Source organism: Antedon bifida, chromosome 11 (genome assembly GCF_963402885.1).
Source record: "Antedon bifida chromosome 11, ecAntBifi1.1, whole genome shotgun sequence".
Lineage (NCBI taxonomy): Eukaryota > Metazoa > Echinodermata > Crinoidea > Comatulida > Antedonidae > Antedon > Antedon bifida.
The window spans coordinates 14,284,497-14,311,761 of record NC_136236.1 but is presented as its reverse complement, the minus strand read 5'-3'; the positions used below and the strand labels follow the sequence as shown (position 1 = coordinate 14,311,761).

The window sequence follows — 27,265 nt, the reverse complement described above, 5'->3', positions numbered from 1 at the left end:
AAAAAAAATTAGACTGTTGATGGGTGAAATTCTAAAATGATGTTTCGTATTATTTTAGACATAATGAAGATCTTGATACTCTGCATAAGAGGTACATGGAGGATAAACAAAAGTTATTGGAGAGACAAGACCAAGAGTTGTGTGAAGTTCTAACTAGCAAAGGTATACCTCCATTTCCACAACTACTTGAAGCACTACGCAAGAGCTTAGCGCCACAAGAACCAAAACCTGTACAATTCCCACCATTGACGCAGAACCTTGCAATTGATATGCAGCTACCTGGCCATGGAAGCCCTCCAGTCATCACTGGAAGTTTACCACATCATGTAATTCCAACAACACAAGTAGCCGCTTCTCAAGGAGCATTCTTTGTCCCTGCTACTCATTCTGCCATAAACACTACCATGTCACTGACTCATAACCAGGCTTTTGATAGACCAACCATGCCGTATCCGATGGTACACATGCCCTCTAGTAATGTACCGAGCACAAATGCAGCTGTTATATTCACCCAGAGTAATACGTCATATCCGGCTACTGTGCCTATGCAGATGACTCACGAAGTACAACGATCTAATTCGTTAGTCCAAGGGGATCTATCTATACAACCTGGGCATCAGGTTCATTTATCAAATATCGTCAGCACACAGGGTGGTGAAACTTTTGATCAGAGGATAGGCGAACAGCCAGCAGGCCAACAAATACCGCAAATGTTTCAGAGTATACAGCCTGGTCAACCGCAGGCCGGTCAACCACAGCCTGGTCAACCACAACCTGGTCAACCACAGCCTCAACATGCATACAACAGAAGTATAAGTGATAGTTAAGGTCTAACAGGTGTATTTAGCAGTTCTTTGTGTACCAGAAACCAAGTATTTCTGGTAATTTTACCAGAAACCAAGAATCTCTGGTAGTGAGACCAGAAACCAAGGCTCTCTGGTAGTGATAAATGCTCATTAATGCAATACTTGTTCTCAATGAGTTGTGGGTTTTGTGTCGTAGAAGAATGTAATAGGAAAACGACTTTGAAAAAAACGTACACTTAACTTTTATAGATGCTCTGTGCTTTCTGTGAGGTTATGTGGAGAACCTGTATATTCTCCCAACTATACTATAGCCCCTTGTCAATTCCAGTTTGACAAAATTTTCTTATTTGGTAAACCAGCCTCACATAGACTAATGAAGCATCGAACTAGAGCAAGCAACTGTCTTCTTAAACATTTAAATATTGTAATTATTCTGTGTAACAGCACTCTAGTAAATTTATGAAGTCACTGAGCTATAAAACTGTACTCATTTACATGCTCCAGAATAAAGTAAAAATAAGTTTGACTGTTTGTGCAATTTACTCCACTATTTACATGGCATCCATTCCATCAAGGTGTATTAAGAAGCTTTAAGGACATTTTATAACAGAACTTAGTAAATTTAGATAGTAACTTCATTCATAGTTAGTTGTTTCATGCTGGTTGTGGTAGATCTCATCTAGTGAAAGACTTAACAATGCATTGAGAGAAAATTCAGTTACAGAAATGTAGACAGATAAACAATAAGGAATTTTAAGCGTGCAAAAAGATTTAGGTTGGTAGACAGACTACATTTTGGTGGTTCAAATTCAGAGTTGTGAGCTTATGCATGAGTCAGTTCAGTAAACATTCAATTTCCGTTTGGTAGGGCTTACTGTAGTGAAATTCCATTGACGTGTGTATATTTTGGTAAAACAATCTCAACAATATGAGAAACTGAAACTGAACACATTGGTAAAGGATCTTTTGGAACATTCTCAATGCATGGAGTTTTATATGTCCATGCTCAATGTATCCTTAATTAACACATCACCTAGATAAAGAATGTCAGCAAGAGAACTTTTGTGCAATCTTATTTGATGAAACCTTAGCTTCTTGACAATTCAGTTCAGCCATCACAATCGAGCAAAACTATATAAATAACTTAAAAATTAAGTAGCTTCTTAACAACCAGATTGTTGCATCTAAGAGTACTATTCTGTTACTGCCATGCAGAACATGTGAACCATTGCTAAATCTTACTACTAGTTAAGCATTCTTACTGTTCTAGTTGATTCTCATTGCTTCTGATTATAAAGCTTGTCAACGTGTATACCATAAGTATGCTTTAGGTGGATCCTAGTTAGTACTGACAGCTTATGGTAGTCAATCTTCCCTATTGCGTATACCATGAGTATATGCTTTAAGTGGATCCTAGTTAGCATTGACAGCTTCTGATCATCTCCATTGCGTATACAATAAGTTATGCTTAGAAGAAAACAAATGCATTCCTTCACACATCAGTACCCATGTTAACTATGTTTGTCTGTATGCATTAAAGTCTTGTGTGCCTTTGTACAGATATATCTAAATGTACTTGTTAGTATTAATTATATAGAGTAGAGTTAAGACGAAAAGTTTGCACACTATATTGACAATTTTCGTTTAGTATAAATTTTGATTTTATTTTTTACTAAATTAATATTTAATCATAAGTAGTTTAGAAAGGTGTTACAGTAACATACACAAGATGTAGAATATATAAGGAATTAAGTATTGTTAGTAGTAGTAGTTTTACCGAAGCAACCATACTGACAAGGAGTTGAAAAGGGGATGGGGGAAAAAGTTCCTACTATGCTTTTGGAGCCTGTTAAGCTATTATAAGGCTTAGCATACAGCATTTTAGGAACCTTGTTTTTGTGATTACATTATAAGATATGACCTACTAGGAGGATGCTATGGCATTGTAATTTAGGAGGCTGTTAAGTAATTATAAGGGTTAACTTACAGAATTTTAGGAGCCTGTATGGCATTATAAGGGTTAGACATGTACTCCATTGTATAATGTAGGAGCATGCATGCCATTCACAGATAGCATATTGCAGTTCCAGTCATTACCACATGATAACTTGTTTCACTGTTTTCAATATATAGGATCTCAACCAAACATTTTCAAAATCTATTTAATTTCCTCGTAAATTAAAAATATTTCTTGCATAAGATAACATCCAATATTGACTATAACATTTGGTAAATGTGTAATGAATACATTTAACACATTTTGAATCATCAAAAATATTATCTTTGTCAATTTTGATGCAATTTAATAAAACTTTAATGAAAATTTGGTGGTTTTTGGCTCAAAAATTGCATTCATATATTCATATTAAAATTATATAGAAAATACAGTAAACTCAAATTTGAAATGAAAATGTGCTGTTTCTATAGCAATGTAATTTTAAGAACTTAAAAGCAGTAGATGGAAATTTGATTGAAATTTCTGTCATGAAAACAGATGAAATATTAAGTGCAAATTGAATTCCTTGTACAATTTGAAGGGCTATCAATACAATGCCGTCTTAAACTTTAAAATACATGTACATTTTTGAAATAAATCCAATTTTTTTTAAAGAAACACTTTGCATATAATAGGAAGAACATAATTTTATTTTACAATACTTTTTTAAGTTATGGTATTAGCGTTTTTAGAACCACTTCCAGGTCATGTCATTGTAAGGACCAAAAAACGCATGTGGGCTTTCGGGAGAGGCATGGTATTTTGTCAGTCTCATACTTTTACAGACATGCTATTCCAACTGAGTCTGGTTATTTAGAGTAAGTGTAGAATGTATGACAAAACCTAGCATTAAAAAACACAGTTTATATATTATTCTATTTGAAGCCCTATGAGATTGTACAGTGTAAGATATGTATATATTACCTACTTTTGATTTTCACCGTAGTGAGTTAATGTGCAAAATATTCCATTTTTTTTTTGTGTTTTCCTGAATATTTAATTAAGCCGATTACAACATTTGAGAGATAGTTGATTAATATCGAAATTAAAAACACATTTTTCCTGCCAGTTCATAATATCTGCATGCATTTTTGGGGTACGTTTTTAATCACAATATAATGATATAGTAATACTGTGATATCCCCATCTAATGTTATACCTTTACACATACCAAAAAAAAAAAGATTTAAGGTATACCAAACATAGGTTACTAGCTGCTAATTAATTCTAACAAAATAAATATTTTATTTTTATAATTGTCTGCGAAGTACATAGCATAACAAAATTAGCATTGAATGTAAAAGAAAACATGCTTTGTATATTGTATGTTGATTGGTCAGTTGGTCTTGTTTGTTTCCATTTAGGTATAAGGTATATCGGTAAATTAAGAAAGGCTGTTTTAAAAAGAATTGCAAGTTGAGATTCATTATTTATTTAAATTTTTGTTTTAGTTTCTAATCTAAATTGCATACTAATAAAGTTACAAGGATAGTGTTTAAGCATACCAAATATATTTGGTTTTTCTTCATTTGTTTGTACTATGTATAAATATATTGCACCAAGTGATAGAATAAAGAAAATAATAAAAAAACGCAAGGGACATGTCAGAATTACTGCAGTAACTCTAGATATACACTGTTTTTACATTGTTATAACAGCAATTAAAAATAGTTAGTTGGTTAATATTTGTAAAAAAAAACAACAGCTTTTTGCACAAATGGCGTGCCATACCTTACTTGAACTGCTTGCTTGAATTCAAATATCTTAAAAAGAAACAATGATTAGCCAAGTCTACAATTAAATATTTGAGCAATGTAGATTGTTACATAGGACAATCTCATTATGCACGTCTGGCAAATTATGTATTCTCTTAATGCGAGTATTTAATTTGATGCTGGGTTACTGCAGTAATCCTAATATAACTGCTGACAATTAAATGTTTACTGCAGTAAGTTTGACATAAAACCTTTGTATGGTATTTTATTTTACACTGAAATATAAATTGTTCAAAATAGTCTTTTTATTGAATATAGATGGTGAAATATGATAATTGTATATTATCAGAAGCCTGGCGTGCACACAAGTACCTGACCGAGTAAACTGAAAACTGTTTATGATGAACACGTTATCATGCTGTTTTGTTCGTGATTTAATCATCTGAAATAAATGATCATTTTGATGAACATGTTGTACATGTTTGAAAAGAACGTGAAAAAAACAAACATTTGTGACGGAACAAGTAGAGAATGAAAATTGTGAGTCAGTTTACTAGGCCATGAGCTCTTGTGTACGCCAGGCTTGGAAATAAATTTAGCAATATAATTGGCATAAAAATAATAAATCATTTTACCGATAAACACATTGGTCTAAAACATATATGAAATGTCTTGTGTTAGATTAAAATCGTCTTTAAAAATTATCCAATTTGAATTTTACGATGCAAATGCACTGAAACACTATATTTTCAGTTTTGTTGTCTTCCATGGGTTTGCGTAGTTAAGTTTTATTTTGTCTTGGCCTTTGACCCTTTAATTGAATATGTAAATTAAGCTGTCATGTTAATATTATTTATGTAATTAATATGGAAATCAGAAACTCGATATAAAATAGAACTGTTGCTCTTTTTGTGCAACTTCCAAATCAATTTCTGTTGCATTTTCAATAGTTGTGGTATTGTGCAAATTATGATGGAAATAATTTATTGCTAATTTTGACCCCATAATATAATCAAAATCATCATTATAATCATCATTATTATCATTACGTTTTACAAGGCCATTGTAAACACCATGTGAGCCATAAACAATGATACCTTTGATTACATAAATATTAATATATATATCATTATTGTCAAGCATTTTTCATACAATTATCATAATTATCATCATCATTATGAAACATCTTCATTATTTCATAACCAGTTTCCATATCGCCACTACAATCATAAAATATCAATATCAGCATATTTGTCATACCATTTCTATAATGCCGTCATTTGAACGTAATATTGTTTTCCATAACTCGTAATAATGCACTATTGTAGTATCATTATGCTTGTAATATTCAAATTTGCAGAAGATCAATACATAAATTACCGAATGATTCCCGCCATCAACATCCAGCAGAATACATTATTTCAATCAAAATGTTAAGTTAAAAATCACTTTGCACTTTCTGATCAATATACTCGTTTTTGTGTAATGCATTCATATGCTTCTTAATACATTTTCCATTTATATGTTTTCAACTATGTCAGATAGTGGTGTTATATAAGGTTACATTGTTTATTGTTTCAGTAATGCAAACATTGATATACCCATCCAAAGCCTTATTAATAATTGATATGAATTAATTTATGATAGTAGTATTCGTTTTATTCATTGTCTTTGTAATATATTGCATACTGATAAAAGTTGACTCTATTATTATCTAACTTTATAATTTAATCTTAATAATTCTCATTAATATCTGAACGACAAGTCTGTTTCAACCAACAACCAAGGATTTTCAAAATCATCTTCTGCTTCTAGACTTGCATAACCCTCGTTCTTAGCAGCACGTTTTTGAATAGCTCTGAATACCATCATGTAAACGAGTCCGTAAATTACCGTCATCCCAATGTATAAAATCGGGAACACCGAGCATGTAATCCAATCAAACTTTGTATAAGTTCCTACAAGAATGAGCATTGCGATACCGATGTTTTCAAACACGGTTTCAAGTGCAATTGTTCGACAACGGCGTGGTTGTTGTTTGAAGATGTAACCAGTGGCGTACCCGATAGTGAAGCCAGCTATTGGTAGGATCAACACCATGAAATATACGCTCCAAGGACTGTGAATAAGACTAGTTTGCATCACTATGTAGAAAAGAGCAAAGATTGAATAGCCAACCAATCCCACCGTTGTGCCAATCTGCAAATAAGGATATGAAACAAATTTTACGTGTGTGCTGTACACTCTACGGAACAGACAATATTGCCAACCCGACCATGACCACACTCTCACGACGCTTGAGTAGCCTCATCTTGCATTATTTGCGTATTAAGGCGTATATTACTCCGGAGTGCCAAAAGTAAACTCACTTTAAGAACCACGGAATAGATATAGTAGGTTAGACTTCTTTACAAGATATACAAATGTACACAAATAACAAATTACTTTACCGTTACAATGTAAACTGCAATCTTTGGCGCCCAAGTCCGAATGACCATACCTAGGAGCACCTGACCAATCAATACCGCGCATGTTATAGCAATCATGGTGTAGGGTATAACTGCGGTTTCTGATGTCCAGCTACTGCCGTAGATAAACATCAATGCAGGTAACATTCCAAGAGAAATTACCATGGACAATGCTGTAGAGCAAACACTGAAAAGAAGAGTAGAAGAAACCACTGATGGAGTTACTATTTAGAACCAACATACTGGAACCTTTGGATGCCGCAGCACTATCAGTAGGCCTATCATTACTTAAATACTACTTACCTCATACAAATATCACCATCAACCAAATAAGTAAAAAGCGATGAAAGAGAAGAGCCAGGACTAGCAACAACCAAAATAACACCAACAGCATAAGAACTTTGAACATTCATAAGATAATTGAATATAAATCCAACAAGAGGATATGTCACAAACTGAGAGATGATGCTGAGGATTATTCCGCCTGGTGACTGCCATTGTTGCTTGAAGTCATTGAACTTCAGTGTACATCCCATGGCAAGATTGATGCTAGCTATCAAGATAAAGAGGATGATTATCGTCCCAGTCTTTATCGCTTCTAAACTTGATAGCAGATCTGGTGATATATCATTTACATTAGTAGTGGTTTTAATCGATGACATCGTTGTTAACAATCCTTTTGAACTCAACATTATAAACCTTAAAATTCACACAACCAAGAGATACTATTCCAAATGGCTAAATAGTGATCCAAATAACAATATTGACCTAGTAATTCCACATCAGTTGTAATGTATTTCACATAATCGGTGTTAAAGGGTGTGATACATCTATACACCTGAACAATTACTGTATCAATGTCACCATCCTACCAGCAGATATATTATATCCTTTGACAACCTTCGTACATATGGTAATTAATTCTTATTAAGAAGTCATGTGACAAAGCGTTTTATTTAGAGGAAAAACAATAAATATTAGTTGTAATAATACATTTTTACTAGGTTCTGTATGAGTTATTATATAGGGTTATAATCAATGATTATGGTTTAATTAATGACTAGTAGTTTGTAGCATACACTACTGCCCACACATTGACATCACTACAAAATAAACAGTTCCTAAGTTATCAATTGTTTATTAAAATCATAAAATGATAATTTAGTAAATACAAAGTAAATGCTCGAGCTTACAAAATAATTTAGTTTATAACTTAAAATATTCCTCTTAACCAATTCATAGTTTTTGTTCAAATCCACATTACTTAGTTTTAGGTATTGGAAATCAATGCCAATGGAACTGACCCTTCCAATTTCAAAAAAAATTTCATTGTGTTTGATGGTATAAATTACGATTTTCTATTGCTGGCATGTCCAATAATTTAAAAATTGCCAATAGTAATAGTACTGTGAAATATTTACATTAAGTTGTCCTTTCAAATGTTGTTTAATGCCTGGTTTGAGTACCATATAGCACTGCTATAAACAAATGTTCACTATTTTAAATAATTTAAGCGCTCAGTGATCTTCATAATCCAATCTTTCTATTAGTTCTTGTGGAATACCTAGTTGCCAAAGTTGTGGCACGGACATTCGTTGAATCTTTGGTATCAAGTGCAAAACTTTACTCCAACAAAGTTCTAATAGATTAGGTACAACCAACCAGATTCTACTTAGTTTGAGACTCCTTTTATCACCAATTAAAGTCTTTACTCCTCCATGGATGTACATGCATCCAGCCTGAAAGAAAGACCACACAGAAGTTAATACTAATAAACGGTGTAAGCCCGGTATAGGGACGTCCAACAACTTTGACTCTATGTCTGCAATTCTTTGACTACATTTACTTACAGGAGTTACAGCTGACGCATGAAAATACAGTGGAAATAAGAGCTTGGCGCTACATTTAGTCCACTGACAATCTTGAAGGGATAATCTCCAAATATCATCATGCATTTTCCTTTCATTCAGACCTCCACTTATATATGCATCTGAAACAAAAACATTATTCATGAGCCTTCTTGGATACAAGCTGGTATACTGTAATGATGCAGGAATTAAATTAATTGTTCTCTTGATGGTATACGCTCCACACTCCTTGATCCTTTTAAATACAAGGTATCAAAGAGATTAAATAATTGACTATGGCATCGAATATGGCCTTAAGCTAGTTGACTTTCTAGTACAATAGTATCTCTTTGAGACTGTTCATCTTACAATCTTTTAGCTGGCAACAACCAAAACACCTTCTATTTGCAGGATACCCATGGACCTCGTCATTTTTACTCTGATGTTTTTTCCATGTTTTTGTTTGAAGATTGAAAATATAAATCTAAAAAGAAACAAAAGAAATCTGATAATGTGAACATAAAATGGAACAAATGTTCAATACTAACAACTTGTACACTCTTTTACACTTACTATATCTAGCTCGTATGCCTCTCCAGATGTGCCTCCTCCGAGTACATATAAATTATTCTGGTCAGACAACATCTCATGACGATAGCGAGGCCTTGGAGAAGTGACATGATCATGCGGGTCTGCAAAGTGGTGCGACCAGTCTGTCGATGAGTCATACATACTCGTCCACTCCCGACTCTGCATATTGTAACGATCAACGTTTGAAATGTAGGACCAGCCTGTTGTCCCACCGTATGTATATACATTGCCTTCATTAACGCTTATTGCCTACAAAAAAAGAAGCAAAATTGAATTCAAAAGTTATTATTATTATTATTATTATTACTTGTATAGCGCACATTTATACAACATTTAATTATAATCAGCGGCGCTTCACATCAATTAGTATCGTAACATTGTTTGAAATATAGAAGTTGTTATAGTTTTGTTACGAGTCAAACTTTGTTGTAAAGCATATTCACTTACGCAGCCATATGTTGGGACTGGGGAATACTCTTCAGGCTCATGACATCTCCATTCTAGAGACTTTGTGCTCAAAGTGTAGATCTTGTTGCTGGATGTGATTCCAAATGGATAGCCTACAGTACAAAATATATAGATGTATTATTAATATTATAATTTTGCTTTTGTTTTTAACGTTTGTCAAGAAAATCAGATATTACTACAGTATAATATTTTAGAGAGTTATTGTGTTGGTTAATTATTGTTTTTTTACCTGTTCCACCATAGACAATAATAGTAGAACCAACCAAAATCATAGCCATTGATGCCAGTTCAGTAGGCATCGGCCCAGATGTACTCATCTTTTTCCATCGAGATGTAGCGAAATTGAACTCCCATAGCTTGGAACGGAAAGAAAAGTTATACCAGTTAGTTTCAATTGGACATGATTTAACTGTTAATACTATAGAATTCCCCATCAGGTTTAAAAATAGCAGATTCACTCCCAACATCTTTCTTCTATCCACAACCTTAATTCTCCCAATTAAGTTATTATCAACCTGTTTTGCTTTCACGTGACAATTGTCATGCTCACATTAGTCACAAACATGAGAATGCATACTCAGTAGCTGCTAAGTCGCATGGCGCCTCAGGAAAACGAAAAGTGGAATACTACTACTAGACTTGGCCGTAGCATGGTGTAGTCTATTGTTGTTACCTCATCAAAGAGTGGAATAATTGTTTCTATGTCTTCTGCATTAAAGTCATCATAGTATCGTTTTAGTGTCTCTATGTTTGGGTTATACCCTCCAAAGACATACAGGCGTGTCTTATCAGCAACACAACGATGTCCACTTCTGGCACACGGCTTTTTACCTGATAAAAAATACATACATTTATCAATAAATATTTTTTTTAATTTATTAATTTTTAAATTAAATTAATAATTCACACCCTATAAACTATACAATAAAATCAATAATCAATATGTTCTATTTATCTATGTGGGCAAGCAAGGCCTAAAAGTATCATATATAACATCATCAACCATAACAAAATAAACAAGGGACAGTATAATTCCTAGGTTATGCCTGCAGGATTTTTTTTAACCGGGATGAGCAGGGAAGCAACCCACCATCATACCGTCCTGGACCTAGCTAGACCTAGCAGATAGGGGCCTAAGCTATAGCCTAGCATTAATATCTTTATTTTATGCCCCATTGCCGATTAAATATTCTGTATCTTGTTAACATATAAAAATAAAGCAATTACCAGATTCCTTCTCTGGTAATGTCCGCAATTCATACACTTTTCCAATTGTATTCCTACTGAAATTCATTTTTGGTTACTGCGGACATTTCCATAAAATGATCATCATGTCAAAACAAAAACAGGTCAAATGAGACAGCGCCCTCATAATAATAAAAGTGCAGCGTGCACACGTGTGTCAACTGTCAGACAATCAAATAAATCAAAACATTATGACAAGACCCTCGTTGCAATGAGGGCAGGCGTTTTTGTATCATCAAAAGGCCTTAAATTAAAGTATTATAACAAACACACATAGTTATAAGTGTGTTTACTAGCCTAGGTTTACGTTACAGATTAATTGTTTAGATATTTCAGGATAAATTAATGTAATTAATAGAGTAAGTAGGCGGCTAGACTAGGCCTACTACAGGCTACTACCAGATACAATAGGCCTAGACTAGAGTGCTAAGGCAGAGAGTTTCGAGCCGAGGGCTAGGCCTAGAGGCAGTAGGCTAGCTTGCAGGTGGTAAGGAACAGGCGTTTACTAGTAACCTGTAGAATAGGGTTATCCTCTTGGTCTCATCCTGTACTATTGTTTTTGATGAATGAGCAACAAATAAAAAACAAAGTATTACTAATTCGGCCTCCAGATTTAGGCAAATCAAAAGATCAAGACTATGTAAATAAAATAAGAAAAAAAAGTTTGCAGCACCATGCTCGCCAGCCCAGAGACGGATTTACTATAAGAAGGACATGGGGTGCATCAGACAAGGTCTTCTGAAGGATCTTGAGTACTTGATATAATAGGATAAATTAATATAATTAATAGACTAAGTAGGCGGCTAGACTAGGCCTACTACCTGCTAGGCCTAGTTAGAGTTAGTATTTATAGGCTAGCTTGCAGGTGGTAAGGAACAGTCATTTTCTAGTAACCTAGAATTTATTTCATTTGTATTCAATATTGTTTTTGATGAATGAGCAACAAATAAATAAATTACTAATTCGGCCTCCAGATTTAGGCAAATCAAAAGATCAAGACTATGGCAAATAATATAAGAAAAAGCAACACCATGCTAACCAGCCCAGAGATGGATTTGGTATAAGAAGGACATGGGGTGCATCATCAGGCAAGGTCTTCTGAAGGATCAATAGTCTTCAGTACTTGAACCAGATGCTACTACTGCAGTGCTGTTGAAATTTAGTCCTACAAGTAGCCCAAGGATGGAGGAAGATGTAAACATCAATATTAGGCCTACAGTATATTGCTGGTGAGACTGAGTGAGTGATGTCTTGTACGTATTTTGATTTAATATGATTCTGATCATACTAGTCCATGTTCTGATGTATTTGAAACTTGGAAGAGAATTGTTAAACAGAGTATTTTTAGAGAATAACTTAAAATGTATTTAAACTTCTGACTTGGTGGTTTAACAAAGACAATCGTGTTTCTCTAATATTTGAATTTGTAGTAGCTCACAAGAGAAATGGCTTGTGTAATCAATTTATATTTAAGTCTGTGCACAATTAGTTAAATGGCAGTAATGTGGATCAAAGTTATGGTAAAAGAATATTTTTATACTATACTAGTACTATTATTACTAAGTGTTGATGCTCCTGTCTTAAACCAGATCTCTTTCCATGTTTTAAGTGGTCTTCCTGTCTTAAACTGTTTCATTTCTCACATTTATGTGACTCGTTATCTGAGAAATAACTTGCAAACAATGGTACATTTATACTGCATTAACATTTTACCATTTTGTCTGAAAAAAATAGGTGCAGGTCATCTTCCGAGGTCAGGATATTTCCAGTCTTTTAATATACAGCTGTACACTTCTTATTAAACTGGTATAATGTTGTCAGCCTTTGAGACTGTTAATTCCACAAGCACAAATCTTTAACGTCAATTTCTTCTTTGAAGTGATATTTGCAACTCTGTATAGGCCTAAGGCATATCTGGAGTGGAGGCATTAAATTGAACAAAAACACCCAATCTTTTAACAAGGCCAGCATTTTCTTTTAAAAGTTGATAGTGCACTGTCAAGAAGCCAAGATGTTTCTTTTCTGTCTCAAATGAGATGTGCTGGTGTATTTCTTTACTTTAGTGTCTGTTTACGCACAGTACTTATTATTATTATACTTATTATCAGTGATGACGATAGCCAATAGGGCCTACTCTCTTTATGGTGAAAACCACTAAACTACATTCTTGAATTATTTCCATACAAAGTTTTTATTAAAATTCTCATCTAAATGAGTGTTCACAAAGAATCCTGATTTGCTGTCTTCCTGCAGACTTTGATTGTAGATCACACTTTTCAGTTAGTTCATTTACTGGTACTGTATATTTCATCTCTTCACCAATCCTATTTCCCCCATTCTAAATCATATAAAGTATTATAAACATGTTGTCTATTACATGTTTACATGTATTGTCTGTTAAACTATGTTTTCAAAACATTTTTTGCCCATATTTTTAAAGTTTTGTGTTTAATTTTAATTATTTTGTATGTTTTATGTTGTGTATATACACAATTCAATTTTTGCATTTATTTTGGTTCATTTTCATTCAAGTTTTTTCAAAATTATTTTGAGTGTTATTTGTTACATTAATATTTTGTATACTATTTTAATTTTTTCCCTTTTTGTTTTGAATATCAGTTTGCAATTATTGTTTCTGAACATTATTTTCTGTTCTATACTAACATATTATTTACCCATTAACATTGTTTTCTGTCAAGTCATATACAGTATTTACAAATATATTTCTTATCCATTAACACTGATTATCCATCCTTATTCAAAAGAAGAGTGTCCTCATACTTCACTAATATGAAATTTAGTTGACTTCCCTCATGTGCAGTTTCCTCTCTTGTGCGTCAGCGATGTTATGATTGAATTCCCTCAACTGCAGTTTCTTCTCATCCTTCAGTGATGTATGATAATCAGTTGAGTTCCCTTAACTGCAGTTCTGTTGTCTTCCAGTGATGTTATGATTACATTCCCTCAACTGCAGTTTCTTCTCATCCTTCAGTGATGTATGATAATCAGTTCAGTTCCCTTAACTGCAGTTCTGTTGTCTTCCAGTGATGTTATGATTGAATTCCCTCAACTGCAGTTTACTTTCATCCTTCAGTGATGTATGATAATCAGTTAACTACAGTTCTGTTGTCTTCCAGTGATGTTATGATTGAATTCCCTCAACTGCAGTTTCCTCTCATCCTTCAGTGATGTATGATAATCAGTTGAGTTCCCTTAACTCCCCCTTAACTGCAGTTCTGTTGTCTTCCAGTGATGTTATGATTGAATTCCCTCAACTGCAGTTTCCTCTCATTATTCAGTGATATATGATTATCAGTTGAGTTCCTTTAACTGCAGTTCTGTTGTTTTCCAGTGATTTTATGATTGAATTCCCTCAACTGTAGTTTCCTCTCATTATTCAGTGATTTATGATAATCAGTTGAGTTCCTTTAACTGCAGTTCTGTTGTTTTCCATTGATGTTATGATTGAATTCCCTCAATTGCAGTTTCCTTTCATCCTTCAGAGTGATGTATGATAATCAGTTGAGTTCCTTTAACTGCAGTTCTGTTGTTTTCCAGTGATGTTATGATTGAATTCCCTCAACTGCAGTTTCCTCTCATCCTTCAGAGTGATGTATGATAATCAGTTGAGTTCCTTTAACTGCAGTTCTGTTGTCTTCCAGTGATGTTATGATTCAGGGAACTGTAACTTTAAACTACAATTTATTTTTTTTTATATATACAACAAATAATATAACAAAAAAAGAGAAAAAAATACTGCAATATCCTATTGTTATTCTAAAACTTTGAGTTAAGTGGTATAAAAATGTTTATTTGGTTTGACAGTTTTTTTGTTACAAAGAAGGTTTGGTGTGTATATTTTTCTGCAACATGCAGCTTTGAATGGCGCTCTCTGTATGGTACAGTGTTTCAAAATGTTTTTCCTTGATGTGATTTAAGAAAGAGGGCGCTATTATCAATATGCCTTATTTGATGATATATTATCGTAGGATGAGATTGTTATTAACTAAAACAATGTTACGCTACCTACATATGCAATTATTGAACTTAGTTTATTGATATTTATATTAATATTTACGGAAAAAATAATGTTATGAGCAGAAATACTGTACCTAGTAAAAAAAAAACGTTTCTGTTAAATCGCAAAGAATAAAAAAAAAGTGATTCTCCATGGCTTTACCGACTGATATGATCGCAAGATCTTAGAAATAGGGCGCTATTACTCATAAATATTCATGAAACGTGTATTAATTATCGTAAGAATTAGATTGTTATTAACTAAAACGATATTACGCTACCTACATGTATGGGATATTGAACTTAGTTAATTGACACTTGTATTAATATACCCAAAACTATGTTTTCAAAACATTTTTTGCCCATATTTTTAAAGTTTTGTGTTTAATTTTAATTATTTTGTATGTTTTATGTTGTGTATATACACAATTCAATTTTTGCATTTATTTTGGTTCATTTTCATTCAAGTTTTTTCAAAATTATTTTGAGTGTTATTTGTTACATTAATATTTTGTATACTATTTTAATTTTTTCCCTTTTTGTTTTGAATATCAGTTTGCAATTATTGTTTCTGAACATTATTTTCTGTTCTATACTAACATATTATTTACCCATTAACATTGTTTTCTGTCAAGTCATATACAGTATTTACAAATATATTTCTTATCCATTAACACTGATTATCCATCCTTATTCAAAAGAAGAGTGTCCTCATACTTCACTAATATGAAATTTAGTTGACTTCCCTCATGTGCAGTTTCCTCTCTTGTGCGTCAGCGATGTTATGATTGAATTCCCTCAACTGCAGTTTCTTCTCATCCTTCAGTGATGTATGATAATCAGTTGAGTTCCCTTAACTGCAGTTCTGTTGTCTTCCAGTGATGTTATGATTACATTCCCTCAACTGCAGTTTCTTCTCATCCTTCAGTGATGTATGATAATCAGTTCAGTTCCCTTAACTGCAGTTCTGTTGTCTTCCAGTGATGTTATGATTGAATTCCCTCAACTGCAGTTTACTTTCATCCTTCAGTGATGTATGATAATCAGTTAACTACAGTTCTGTTGTCTTCCAGTGATGTTATGATTGAATTCCCTCAACTGCAGTTTCCTCTCATCCTTCAGTGATGTATGATAATCAGTTGAGTTCCCTTAACTCCCCCTTAACTGCAGTTCTGTTGTCTTCCAGTGATGTTATGATTGAATTCCCTCAACTGCAGTTTCCTCTCATTATTCAGTGATATATGATTATCAGTTGAGTTCCTTTAACTGCAGTTCTGTTGTTTTCCAGTGATTTTATGATTGAATTCCCTCAACTGTAGTTTCCTCTCATTATTCAGTGATTTATGATAATCAGTTGAGTTCCTTTAACTGCAGTTCTGTTGTTTTCCATTGATGTTATGATTGAATTCCCTCAATTGCAGTTTCCTTTCATCCTTCAGAGTGATGTATGATAATCAGTTGAGTTCCTTTAACTGCAGTTCTGTTGTTTTCCAGTGATGTTATGATTGAATTCCCTCAACTGCAGTTTCCTCTCATCCTTCAGAGTGATGTATGATAATCAGTTGAGTTCCTTTAACTGCAGTTCTGTTGTCTTCCAGTGATGTTATGATTCAGGGAACTGTAACTTTAAACTACAATTTATTTTTTTTTATATATACAACAAATAATATAACAAAAAAAGAGAAAAAAATACTGCAATATCCTATTGTTATTCTAAAACTTTGAGTTAAGTGGTATAAAAATGTTTATTTGGTTTGACAGTTTTTTTGTTACAAAGAAGGTTTGGTGTGTATATTTTTCTGCAACATGCAGCTTTGAATGGCGCTCTCTGTATGGTACAGTGTTTCAAAATGTTTTTCCTTGATGTGATTTAAGAAAGAGGGCGCTATTATCAATATGCCTTATTTGATGATATATTATCGTAGGATGAGATTGTTATTAACTAAAACAATGTTACGCTACCTACATATGCAATTATTGAACTTAGTTTATTGATATTTATATTAATATTTACGGAAAAAATAATGTTATGAGCAGAAATACTGTACCTAGTAAAAAAAAAACGTTTCTGTTAAATCGCAAAGAATAAAAAAAAAGTGATTCTCCATGGCTTTACCGACTGATATGATCGCAAGATCTTAGAAATAGGGCGCTATTACTCATAAATATTCATGAAACGTGTATTAATTATCGTAAGAATTAGATTGTTATTAACTAAAACGATATTACGCTACCTACATGTATGGGATATTGAACTTAGTTAATTGACACTTGTATTAATATTTATGGAAAAATTAATGTAAAAATACTTACCTGTAAAAAATAAAATTTCTGTTTTCTTGTAATCACAAGACTTGGAAAGATGGCGCTATTTCTCATAAATATTCATGATTTGTAACGCGATACAATCGGATACGATCAAAAGATCTTGTAAAGAGGGCGCTCTTCCTCATAAATATTCATGATTTGTTTAAAAATAATTTGTGATATTGTTTTTAAACTGTTATTTACTCTAAAATAGTGTAATATTGATTGAATATTGTTTAATTTGATTTTCGTTTTGTTTATTATAATAGTTTTTTAAGTAACATCAAAATTGAAATGTTAGGATTACATTATGACACTAAAATTGTATGTAAAGGTTGTTGGTATAGGTATTGGCCTGAACACGTGATAAGCATACTTACCTGGCACAGGAGTGACTTTGATCAAGAAGGAAGTCCTCCCAGCGCGAGGCCATGGCATTGCACATTTACGCTGTGGTTGACCGTTGCGATTCCCTCAAATGTAGGGAACTCGGGTGTAAAATTTATGGTAGCGGGGGACTGCGTTCGCGCTAACCCCCAATTATGAACTAAAAGTAGAATTGTACAGTATAAACACATTATAATACGGCTGTACGCTTTATATACGTCGCTCTACCCGTTATGCAACGTATAGTACTAGCTGTTATGCATTTATTGACAGAATTATGTTGAGTATTTATGGATAGTATGAAATAATGTATAAAGGTTAAAAATAGAAATACAGTACAGTGTTATCAAAGAGATTAACAAAATAACAAGAAATGTATAGAAATTATGAATTAATTATCACTTATAATATATTTATTGAATAAAGGTGGTGGTTACCCACAAAAAATATATACCTTAAAAAAATATATATGTATGTACTACATAAAAAACTTTATTAAACATTTTCAATCCATACTGTACGATAGTTTCATCAATTACCTTTGTATTTTGGATATGTTTCTTTTTTTTCATTTTTATAAGTCCAAGTTATCTTATCGTGTTATACTTGAATGTATCTTTGTTATGCTCTAACATTGGGTGTGTATATTTTATACATTTTTTTTCAAAATACAATGTTAGTTGTATTAATTGTTTACTTTTACACACTCCCACCAGAGTGTTGACTGCCACCGATTTAAAGGTGTAAGTTCAAATAAATAAATGATGCAATAGTAATGAACGTTACTTAATATTTTATGTAATACGCAAACATTAATGTTATTAGAATATTTCATCTTGTAACGTGATACGATCAAAGGATCTTGTAAAGAGGGCGCTCTTCCTCATAAATATTCATGATTTGTTTAAAAATTATTTGAAATATTGTTTAAACTGTTATTTACTGAAAAAATATTGTAATAATTAAATTTTTGTTTAAGTAGTTAATGTTTTGCTTTATGTGATAGTAATCCAAAAATTTACAAAAAAAGTGAAATGTTAGGATTATATTATGACACTACAATTGTATGTAAAGGTTGTTGGTATAGGTATTGGCCTGAACACGTGATAAGCATACTTACCTGGCACAGGAGTGACTTTGATCAAGAAGGAAGTCCTCCCAGCGCGAGGCCATGGCATTGCACATTTACGCTGTGGTTGACCGTTGCGATTCCCTCAAATGTAGGGAACTCGGGTGTAAAATTTATGGTAGCGGGGGACTGCGTTCGCGCTAACCCCCAATTATAAACTAAAAATAGAATGTGAATCACTTTTATATAGTTTTTTTAGTAACTGTGTACAATAATTTGTATGGAAGCACCATCTACGCATGTGCCACGCATGTTAATCTAAATATTATTGTATAAATACAGTATTTGTAATACATTACGATATAAATTTCCTAGATGCATAGGCATGGGAAATTCAGTTCTGTAAATGTATATTTTACCACCCATTACAACTTTACCATATTTGTCATGTAGAGTATTTCTGTAATCTTATTCCCTTATTTTGTTAAAGATGTATTGTCCCCCTGAAAATATAATTTTTAACGAAATTTTTTTTGAATATGCCATATTAATGTAACATAATAGTTATCCACTTTGACAAAAAATTGGATCGAAAAAAAATGTATTTACCTGAAAAAATGTAATTTAAAGCAAAAAATGGCCAAATTGGCTGCCAGCCAGTGGGTTTTTGGTTGAATTTAACCATTTATTTAGTCAATTTATAGGTGAAAACATTATTTTTTTTCATTTTTTTTTCTATGGAAGTGATTAACTTTATTAAAACTACAAAATAACATATTCAAAGTCTGATTTAATTAATCTTCATTTTTCATGTTTTTGGGGGACAATACATCTTTAATGTTTATTAATATACTAATATGTACTGATGAAGGGCTAGTGTTGCCCGAAAGCTCTGCTAACTTTTCTGGCTGTTTTACTTATCGTTTTGATTTAGCTTTTCGCTTTTTTTTGTATCTCCATTGAGATCCAGCCACTGATACCCACAGCATTGTCAATTTTTTCAGTAATTTGCCTTTGGATTTATACTAATATGTTAATTTTTAGCTTAAGTTCTAAGTTGTTACAAGTGTGCCATTTATTGGAATCTATATTCATTATATTTGTTTCCAAATCGCACCGTTAGGTATTGTCTGACGTGTGGCCATTACAACTTTACCATATTTGTCATGTACGTAGATTATTTCTGTAATCTTATTCCCTTATTTTGTTAATGTTTATTAATATACTAATATGTTAATATACATTTTTAGCTTAAGTTCTAAGTTGTTACAAGTGTGCCATTTATTGGAATCTATATTCATTCTATATAAGAATGAACTATTATTATTATAATTTGTTTCCAAATCGCACCGTTACGTATTGTCTGGCGTGTGGCGATGTTGTAAAAGTTTAATTCAATAAAATGTATGCTTAATTTGAGGTGGAGGCCGTCGTGGTTCAACAAAGGTAGGCCTAATTCTCCTATTTTTCTTAAAATCCCTTGTATTAAAATGTCCACTTTGGTATGATAATGAATACTAATGATGTAATATTAACCAGGGAAAAATGACAATCTCCCTGTGTCGTTACATATGCCCATACTTTATACAGTATAGGCCATACCAAATATCGATTTTTATCGTTTTGTTTTGTTATTTTCTCTAATTGTTTTTTTTCCCTTTTATACAAATCATAAGAAGAATTTCTTTCTAAAAGGAATGAAGGAGAATTCTGAAATAGAAACTCGTGTTTACGTAACCAAACCAATATGTAACCAAATCTGAATATAAAGTATTTCATCTGGATCAAATAGATTGAACCACCTGCGGCCAAGTACAATGATGGTAAGTGGTATAGTACTTTTACCAAACAATTAAAAATGCTCAGTTGGACTAAAACACACTGTACTGTATTTATTTATAATTATATTATATGACTCGTGCATTTACCTAATTGAGGATGAGAAAGAACCTGTGGCCTTTTTTTGACAGCAAAAATAAGCCTATTTATTTACTGGTTCTCTCAACACGTTATGTATATACAGTACTATACTGTATACAAATATTTTTGGTACCGATATATTTTTCGTCTGAGAGTGTACCACTACTATGTGTTCAATCGAAAGGTTTTAATACAAAAAAAATACTCAAATACATACAGTATTTTGAATCCTAAATGTAATTTAATTTTTTCAAATGTCAAATACTGTATAAACCAAGTGGAACATAAAAAACATTTAGAACATACTTTGGATGGTTTAAATAAATACTTGAAAACAAAAATATACATTTTATAAACATCCGAGCAGGATACAGTAAGGCTACTTCTGTTTTACTAGAAAGCAACAAACTCGTAATTTTGCCGTGCGGATAACTAACTCGTCAAAGTGACGAGTTCATGTCTAGTTTGCATTGATACTCTCACGAATCATAGCTTCCGCCGTCAACGGTAGAGGGTGATACGTAATATCACAGCTACATACTGTAGTCGGTCAATGACCATACCTTGAGTCCGCCCTCTATCCAATCTAAATAAACTCATTGGAGGGATTGGGTTTTGGTATATGCGTATACCTGTATGTTGTATGTCTCACTTTGCATAAAACGTTGTTCATGTGCAATCGAAGTCTAGGCCATTTAGTTGGCAACAACAATTATGGTAATTGCCTACACATTGACACACAACAATTGTACTTCACTGGGGCGGATCCAGACATTTTTGAGAGGGGGGGTCCGCCGATAAAAAGGGCACATCAGATATTGAGTATTTGAGCCACAGCCCCCCCCCCCCCCCATGGTGGGGGTTGTGGCGAAGCGAATTTTGTTACAGGACACACTTAGATGGCCGGAAATGGCACTCTCGCACGCAAAATCCATGATAAATGGCACCTTTCTAGTTCGCCGGAAATGACACTTATTAGCAGGGTATAACGATGCAAAATTAAAAGTTGTTATTTTTCAACCAATTTAAACATTATCTGTTGGTATTTTGTTTCAATATTCCAATAAAGAAAGAATTACGAAAATCTGACTTGTAGTTTTCGAAATATAGGGTCTAAAACATTGCCGAAAATGATCGTTTTTAGCCACGAACGTTGTAAACAAATTGCGCCATTTTTCGCTAAAATAATTACATATAATTACGTTTTATAGTAATTTCTTTTATATATCAACATTGGAAATATCAATAAAATATGTTATTAAATGTTTATAAAATATATAGAGTTGTTTATTTAACGGAATTCGTACAAATTCATTGCTCTAAATTTGTGTAGTACCGTTCAGTACAGAGAGATCACGTGACTTCTTGGTACACGCGAGAGAAAACATTCCGCTGTGGGTGATTCGCGTCCACCAATCAAATAGCCAGAATCCAAAATCATTCAACCGTGAGCTCTGCCGATCGCGGGAAAGCTCAGCTTTGATTGGCTTACGATGACATCATATCACAAAATGGTGGTTTTGTAGTTGAGCCTCACGTAATTTTCACAAATATTGTTTCAAAAATGAAATAAATGAACCTTCTTTATGGTATGTGTGATTTTTCTTTAAAAGATTTGAATAATAAAGGCTTCATATCGAGAAAAAAACAATTTTTTTGGCACTTATAATAAATATTTCTCAGAGAAAAAAGCACATGGCTTCAACTTGTAGAACTATATTATCTTGGCATAGGAAGACAAACAAATCCCAGGTCATGAGAGGCTCAACTACAAAAACAAGGTTGAATAGTGTAATTTCGATGATTTTTGAGTAAACAATCTACCGCGTATGGTCGTACGCGCTAGATAGTACGATATTTTAACTACATTTTTTACATATTTGGTTGGATGTAATGGAAATAAAAAATAGTTGATCTGATGGAATGATATGTAAATAAACAAATACTCAAAAGAATTATGTACAGTTCAATTATTTTCAGAATAATAATACATAAAAATGTGTTTACCAATGGACAAATAATCGAGTCAATGACATAGCGCGCTTGGTAACGTACGCGGAGTTGAATCGTAAAAAGTTTACATGCGCCCTCTGTAGTATGTGAAACGATCTATTTTTAGAAGTTTAAGTAGAGATCATCACGCGTCACCACCTCTCACGATGCTCTTTGATCGGCCGCCGTAACTTAACATCGCGCTCATTGTGATAAATTTCTGTTTTTATTTTTGGGGTTAGTGTAGCCTACTCTGTGCATACTAATATACACACAAATATGTCACACAAATAAAATATTGAACCTCTAAAAAGAGGGCACCCTTAAAATTTAGGGGGGGTCCGGACCCCGTGGACCCCCCCTCTGGATCCGCCCCAGCTTCATAAATACTTTGATAATCAAGTTACATAATAAAAAAATGTTCTTATGAAATAATTTGCTTATCTATTTCTAGCAACACGCATACAATTTTCACCGTCTTAAATTTTAAACAGGCTAATTACATTAACATTGGCGTTATATGTTACGTAACGATGTTTTAAGGAAGATACCCAAAGTTGATGTTCGCGCACAAACGTTGATATGTAATCAACGGGTTCTTGTACGCATGTGTTAACTTTCTCTATTCATTACCATTCAGGTCACTTTAATGTCTATCCTTACATTTAAACACTTCTTTAACCCCATTATGTTACATTTTTTTTTTAAATTAGGCCCACAGTCTGTAATGTTTAAGTTTGTATTTACCTTGATACTGGTTCCATTGATAATAGGCCTATACTTTTAAAATGTCTATCTGTATATGTGATACCTTTTGCATATACTTTTTAAGAGATTATGAATAAGGATCAGGTCGTCTCCCTTCCTCGTTTATATCCAACTCGTTAACACACTCAACTATTTCGCTTATTTGATAAGTTTGAATTTTGTTTCATTTGTCATCGGGAATATAACATATAGTGCAATTTTGATTAACGTGTACATTCCGTTCTAGAATAGCTGGTCTAAGTATATCATTAGATGGTTGGCATACTTGTAATGCTACTACTGACTTCTACAAATAGTTTGAGGTTTTTTTTAGAACTACAATATTAACTAATGCTGTAATAATAGTTAATTTTGGGATCAATTCCGTTTTCAGTATGGTAACTTGTAATATTTCTCTAGCCTAGATGTTTTCGACATTTCTATTTTCGTCACGGATGTTAGGCCTATTTTAATCTATAAATATATGGTGTAGGCCCTACGTGACGTTCAATTGAACGTTAAATAAATTTAGAACTACAATATTAACTAATGCTGTAATAATAGTTAATTTTGGGATCAATTCCGTTTTCAGTATGGTAACTTGTAATATTTCTCTAGCCTAGATGTTTTCGACATTTCTATTTTCGTCACGGATGTTAGGCCTATTTTAATCTATAAATATATGGTGTAGGCCCTACGTGACGTTCAATTGAACGTTCAACAAGGAGGTACAATGCTATTAGGTGGGATGGCATGTTAAGAACTACGTTATGATGTAGTAAACTTATATTCTATATGATCTAATATCTTAATTTCATTTTATTTATGATAAATTATGTTTAATTCTAATATGATTTAGACTTTAACACCTTTTCTTAACATCAATAGTATAAAAGAAACAAATGCATAAAAATAAATAGAAAAGTAGGCCTATAGCAATACCATAATACATTACAATAGTTGTTTATCTTAGATTTTGAGCATACATAAATACTCAAAATTAACTTAGTCTATAGACCTTCCTAAAATGTCATGGTAAAACAATTGCTATTTTTAAAAATGTCATTGGTATTTCTCTGTCCATCGATGTACCAGTCTGTCTATTGGTCCACTGTCTTTTGTCATGTCCTGTTCGCACTGTAATCTGCCTGCCAATTATAGGTACTGTAAGGTTGTAGGATTGATCTATATGTATTATAATTTAGCAACGTCTTGTCAATCTGTAATGTCAAAATAACATATAACCAAAGTCTAATATGTCCGTTGGTCTGTCAGTCAAACCAGCAACATCATCAGCGGTCGACAGTCACCGTGTTTATAGATGGGGACTTATTTAATCTTAACATTCGTCTAAACGCAATTCTAAAGTTATTGTTACATAGTGGATATATAAACGGATTCATTGCGGAGTTTATATAGCCTAACCAAATGGTGGAATAGTAAAAATGTTCATTAACACAATGTTCACAAAATGGAACGATCATAAAAACAACAAAATATGGTAACCAGCAAATAACAAAACATCCAACAATGGCTCCTAGTTGCTTCAACGCTTTCTTTTCCTTGCTCAATGAAAATCGTTTTATCTTGCCTAGAGTTTCACCAGCAATCCCGGTTTGTAGACTCATCCCTATTTTCCTGGATAGTGACGCAGTTCTGGAAAATCCCGAACCAGCGTCTCCGTTAGAGCGTGGCACTAAAGATGGTCTACCCTGAATGTGTTTTTGCCGTGGGAACGAAGCCGATTTGGATTTCATACATTGTAACATTACGCTATTATGATTTTGAATACTAATCGCTTCCTCGTTTTCTTTGACGGTTTGCAACGCCATGTACGAAGACGCTTCGAACTGTTGGCTGCTGACAGTCCGACGTACCCGCCGTTTTTTGGGCGGGACTTTTGATTGCGTTTGTTCGCTCGTGTTTGTTTCTTCTTTCTTTGTATCCGTTGAAACGTGCGTGTTATTGGTAAATTCCGGTGGTATATATTCCAAATTACTTGTACATCGTCGTAAGTGTAATTTCGGGGATGACAATCCATTTTGTAGAAATTGTTTTTCGTTTATGTTTGCATTGTCCCCTTCTGCTTCTGCACTGAGTTTTGACGTCATTTCTGATAAATCCATTTCAAAATTACTGTTTGAATCGACCTGATATCCATTCTCTTTTAAGTCATCATCATCTTCTATTTCTGTCGATGTATGTCCCACGTGTTTCAATTTCAGTAATTCCTCTAATTGTTCACAGCCGTTGTGGTTTGGTCGGTTGATGACGTTATTTTTCTTAGGAGTGTCGTTACAAATTGTCCCTTCTTTACTTGTACTCAGTGACTCGTATTCATAATCGAATTCGTCTCCAAATGATCCGCCCTGTGCGCTTGTTAAATCCAATTGTTGCGTAACAATACGTGCGTCTTCATCAATGCTTTTCTTTTTAAATCCATATGTTTTTCTTCCAACTGCTAACTCACTTCGCCTCCTAATCTCCCAATATATTCGTATGTATATATAGATCATAATAAACAGTGGGATGTAGAAATTAAACGCCGCAGTGATTATCTTAAAAATGAGATTGTTATAAAATTCAGTCTCGCATGTATCGCTAGCAATACTTCGCTTTCCATCCAGAAAAACTAAATGCCAAAATAAAATCGGTATAATCCACAAAGATGAAAAAATCCAAACAAATGATATCATGACGGAAGCCCGTTTTACCGTTCTTTTTCGAATATATCGTAACGGTGACGTAATTGACCAATAGCGGTCTAAACTTAGTATAAATAAATTAAAGATAGACGCTGTGCTACAGACATAATCAACCGATAACCACGCTTGACATACGGGTATTCCTAGGATCCATTTATCACTAACAAATAGAAACATACTTAATGGCGTTACGATCATTCCTATCAACATGTCTGCCACTGCAAGACTCATTATAAAATAGTTACTGACTGTCTGTAAACGCTTTTCAGTTCTGATTGCGTGTATCACTAACGCGTTACCGATAGATGTTACAATACTGACGCATACCATAAACGTTGCGACCGGTATTACTATTGTTAAGGACATAGTAGTAGCGTCATTATCATTTGCAGTTGATGCGTTTGTAACGCTAGTTTCAATAGTTGCATCTCGTTGAACCGGATGTGAAAATTGCATTTGCGTAGAAAGTTGTTGATCCATTATATTCAACTAACACAAAATCGTTAGAGCATCGCACCTTTCAACATCTGAAATCTGGAGAAAAGGAAAACGACATTAGGAAACATCTACATAATGTGAAAACCAACAAGCTGTAAAAACATAAAAGTCAAAATTAAATTAATAATTGATATTACAGTATTAATAATTTATGTTTGATTTACGATCTTTCTAATTTTGTTAACGCAACTGAAATCGAATCTGATATTTTATAAAACATTTAAAGGCAATCATCCGATAGATCACCACCTGTACGCAATTGACGCAATATACAGTAAGCATCACGCACTAAGCGCAGTAAAATACATTTGAATATGGCTATACGCCTAAAAAACTATTTGGAAACACAGAAGTTGATGCAAACACGTATATGTTGCCCCCTGGCTTGTAACTTCGCTAGCTTTGAGTGACATTGATAGACGTCTTTTTTTGACAAATTGGTAATATATTTTTTTAATGGCAGCCGTGGCTTAAAGCAATTAATAAT

General features: G+C 33.2%; 4 protein-coding genes and 2 non-coding genes across 7 annotated transcripts in view; 3 read left to right on the top strand and 3 right to left on the bottom strand.

The window, feature by feature from the left end:
* The window catches only part of LOC144855953 (uncharacterized), a 42,197-nt gene extending 36,043 nt beyond the window's left edge, over positions 1-6,154 (top strand). Inside the window, exons 16-17 of one of the 2 annotated variants that reach the window (XM_078713919.1) lie at positions 59-872; positions 903-6,154. In XM_078713919.1, coding sequence (XP_078570045.1) covers positions 59-827 — 769 coding nt within the window. In that variant the 3' untranslated portion in view covers positions 828-872; positions 903-6,154. Of the gene's footprint in view, positions 1-58 lie in introns of both variants that reach the window. The other variant, XM_078713918.1, reaches the window with a different exon arrangement.
* Positions 6,147-7,871, bottom strand: LOC144855987 (ileal sodium/bile acid cotransporter-like). The gene is made up of 3 exons (XM_078713960.1): positions 7,289-7,871; positions 6,968-7,172; positions 6,147-6,716 (listed from the first exon to the last, which is right to left on the bottom strand). Exons 1-3 carry the CDS (start codon positions 7,675-7,677, stop codon positions 6,264-6,266), a joined length of 1,047 nt encoding a protein of 348 aa, XP_078570086.1. The 5' UTR covers positions 7,678-7,871; the 3' UTR covers positions 6,147-6,263.
* A 232-nt stretch (positions 7,872-8,103) lies between these two features.
* LOC144855982 (kelch domain-containing protein 10-like) lies at positions 8,104-11,259 on the bottom strand. The gene is made up of 8 exons (XM_078713956.1): positions 11,119-11,259; positions 10,565-10,722; positions 10,121-10,247; positions 9,871-9,983; positions 9,406-9,672; positions 9,202-9,316; positions 8,836-8,975; positions 8,104-8,724 (listed from the first exon to the last, which is right to left on the bottom strand). The coding sequence occupies exons 1-8, from the start codon at positions 11,183-11,185 to the stop codon at positions 8,503-8,505; spliced, it is 1,209 nt and encodes a 402-aa protein (XP_078570082.1). The 5' UTR covers positions 11,186-11,259; the 3' UTR covers positions 8,104-8,502.
* A 6,573-nt stretch (positions 11,260-17,832) lies between these two features.
* LOC144856596 (U1 spliceosomal RNA) lies at positions 17,833-17,999 on the top strand. The gene has a single exon (XR_013614944.1). It is a non-coding gene; the product is annotated as a U1 spliceosomal RNA (small nuclear RNA).
* A 960-nt stretch (positions 18,000-18,959) lies between these two features.
* Positions 18,960-19,126, top strand: LOC144856595 (U1 spliceosomal RNA). The gene has a single exon (XR_013614943.1). It is a non-coding gene; the product is annotated as a U1 spliceosomal RNA (small nuclear RNA).
* Positions 19,127-24,555: 5,429 nt separating this feature from the next.
* LOC144855656 (histamine H1 receptor-like) lies at positions 24,556-26,809 on the bottom strand. Its single transcript, XM_078713570.1, has one exon. The coding sequence runs from the start codon at positions 26,758-26,760 to the stop codon at positions 24,868-24,870; it is 1,893 nt and encodes a 630-aa protein (XP_078569696.1). The 5' UTR covers positions 26,761-26,809; the 3' UTR covers positions 24,556-24,867.
* Positions 26,810-27,265: the final 456 nt, after the last annotated feature.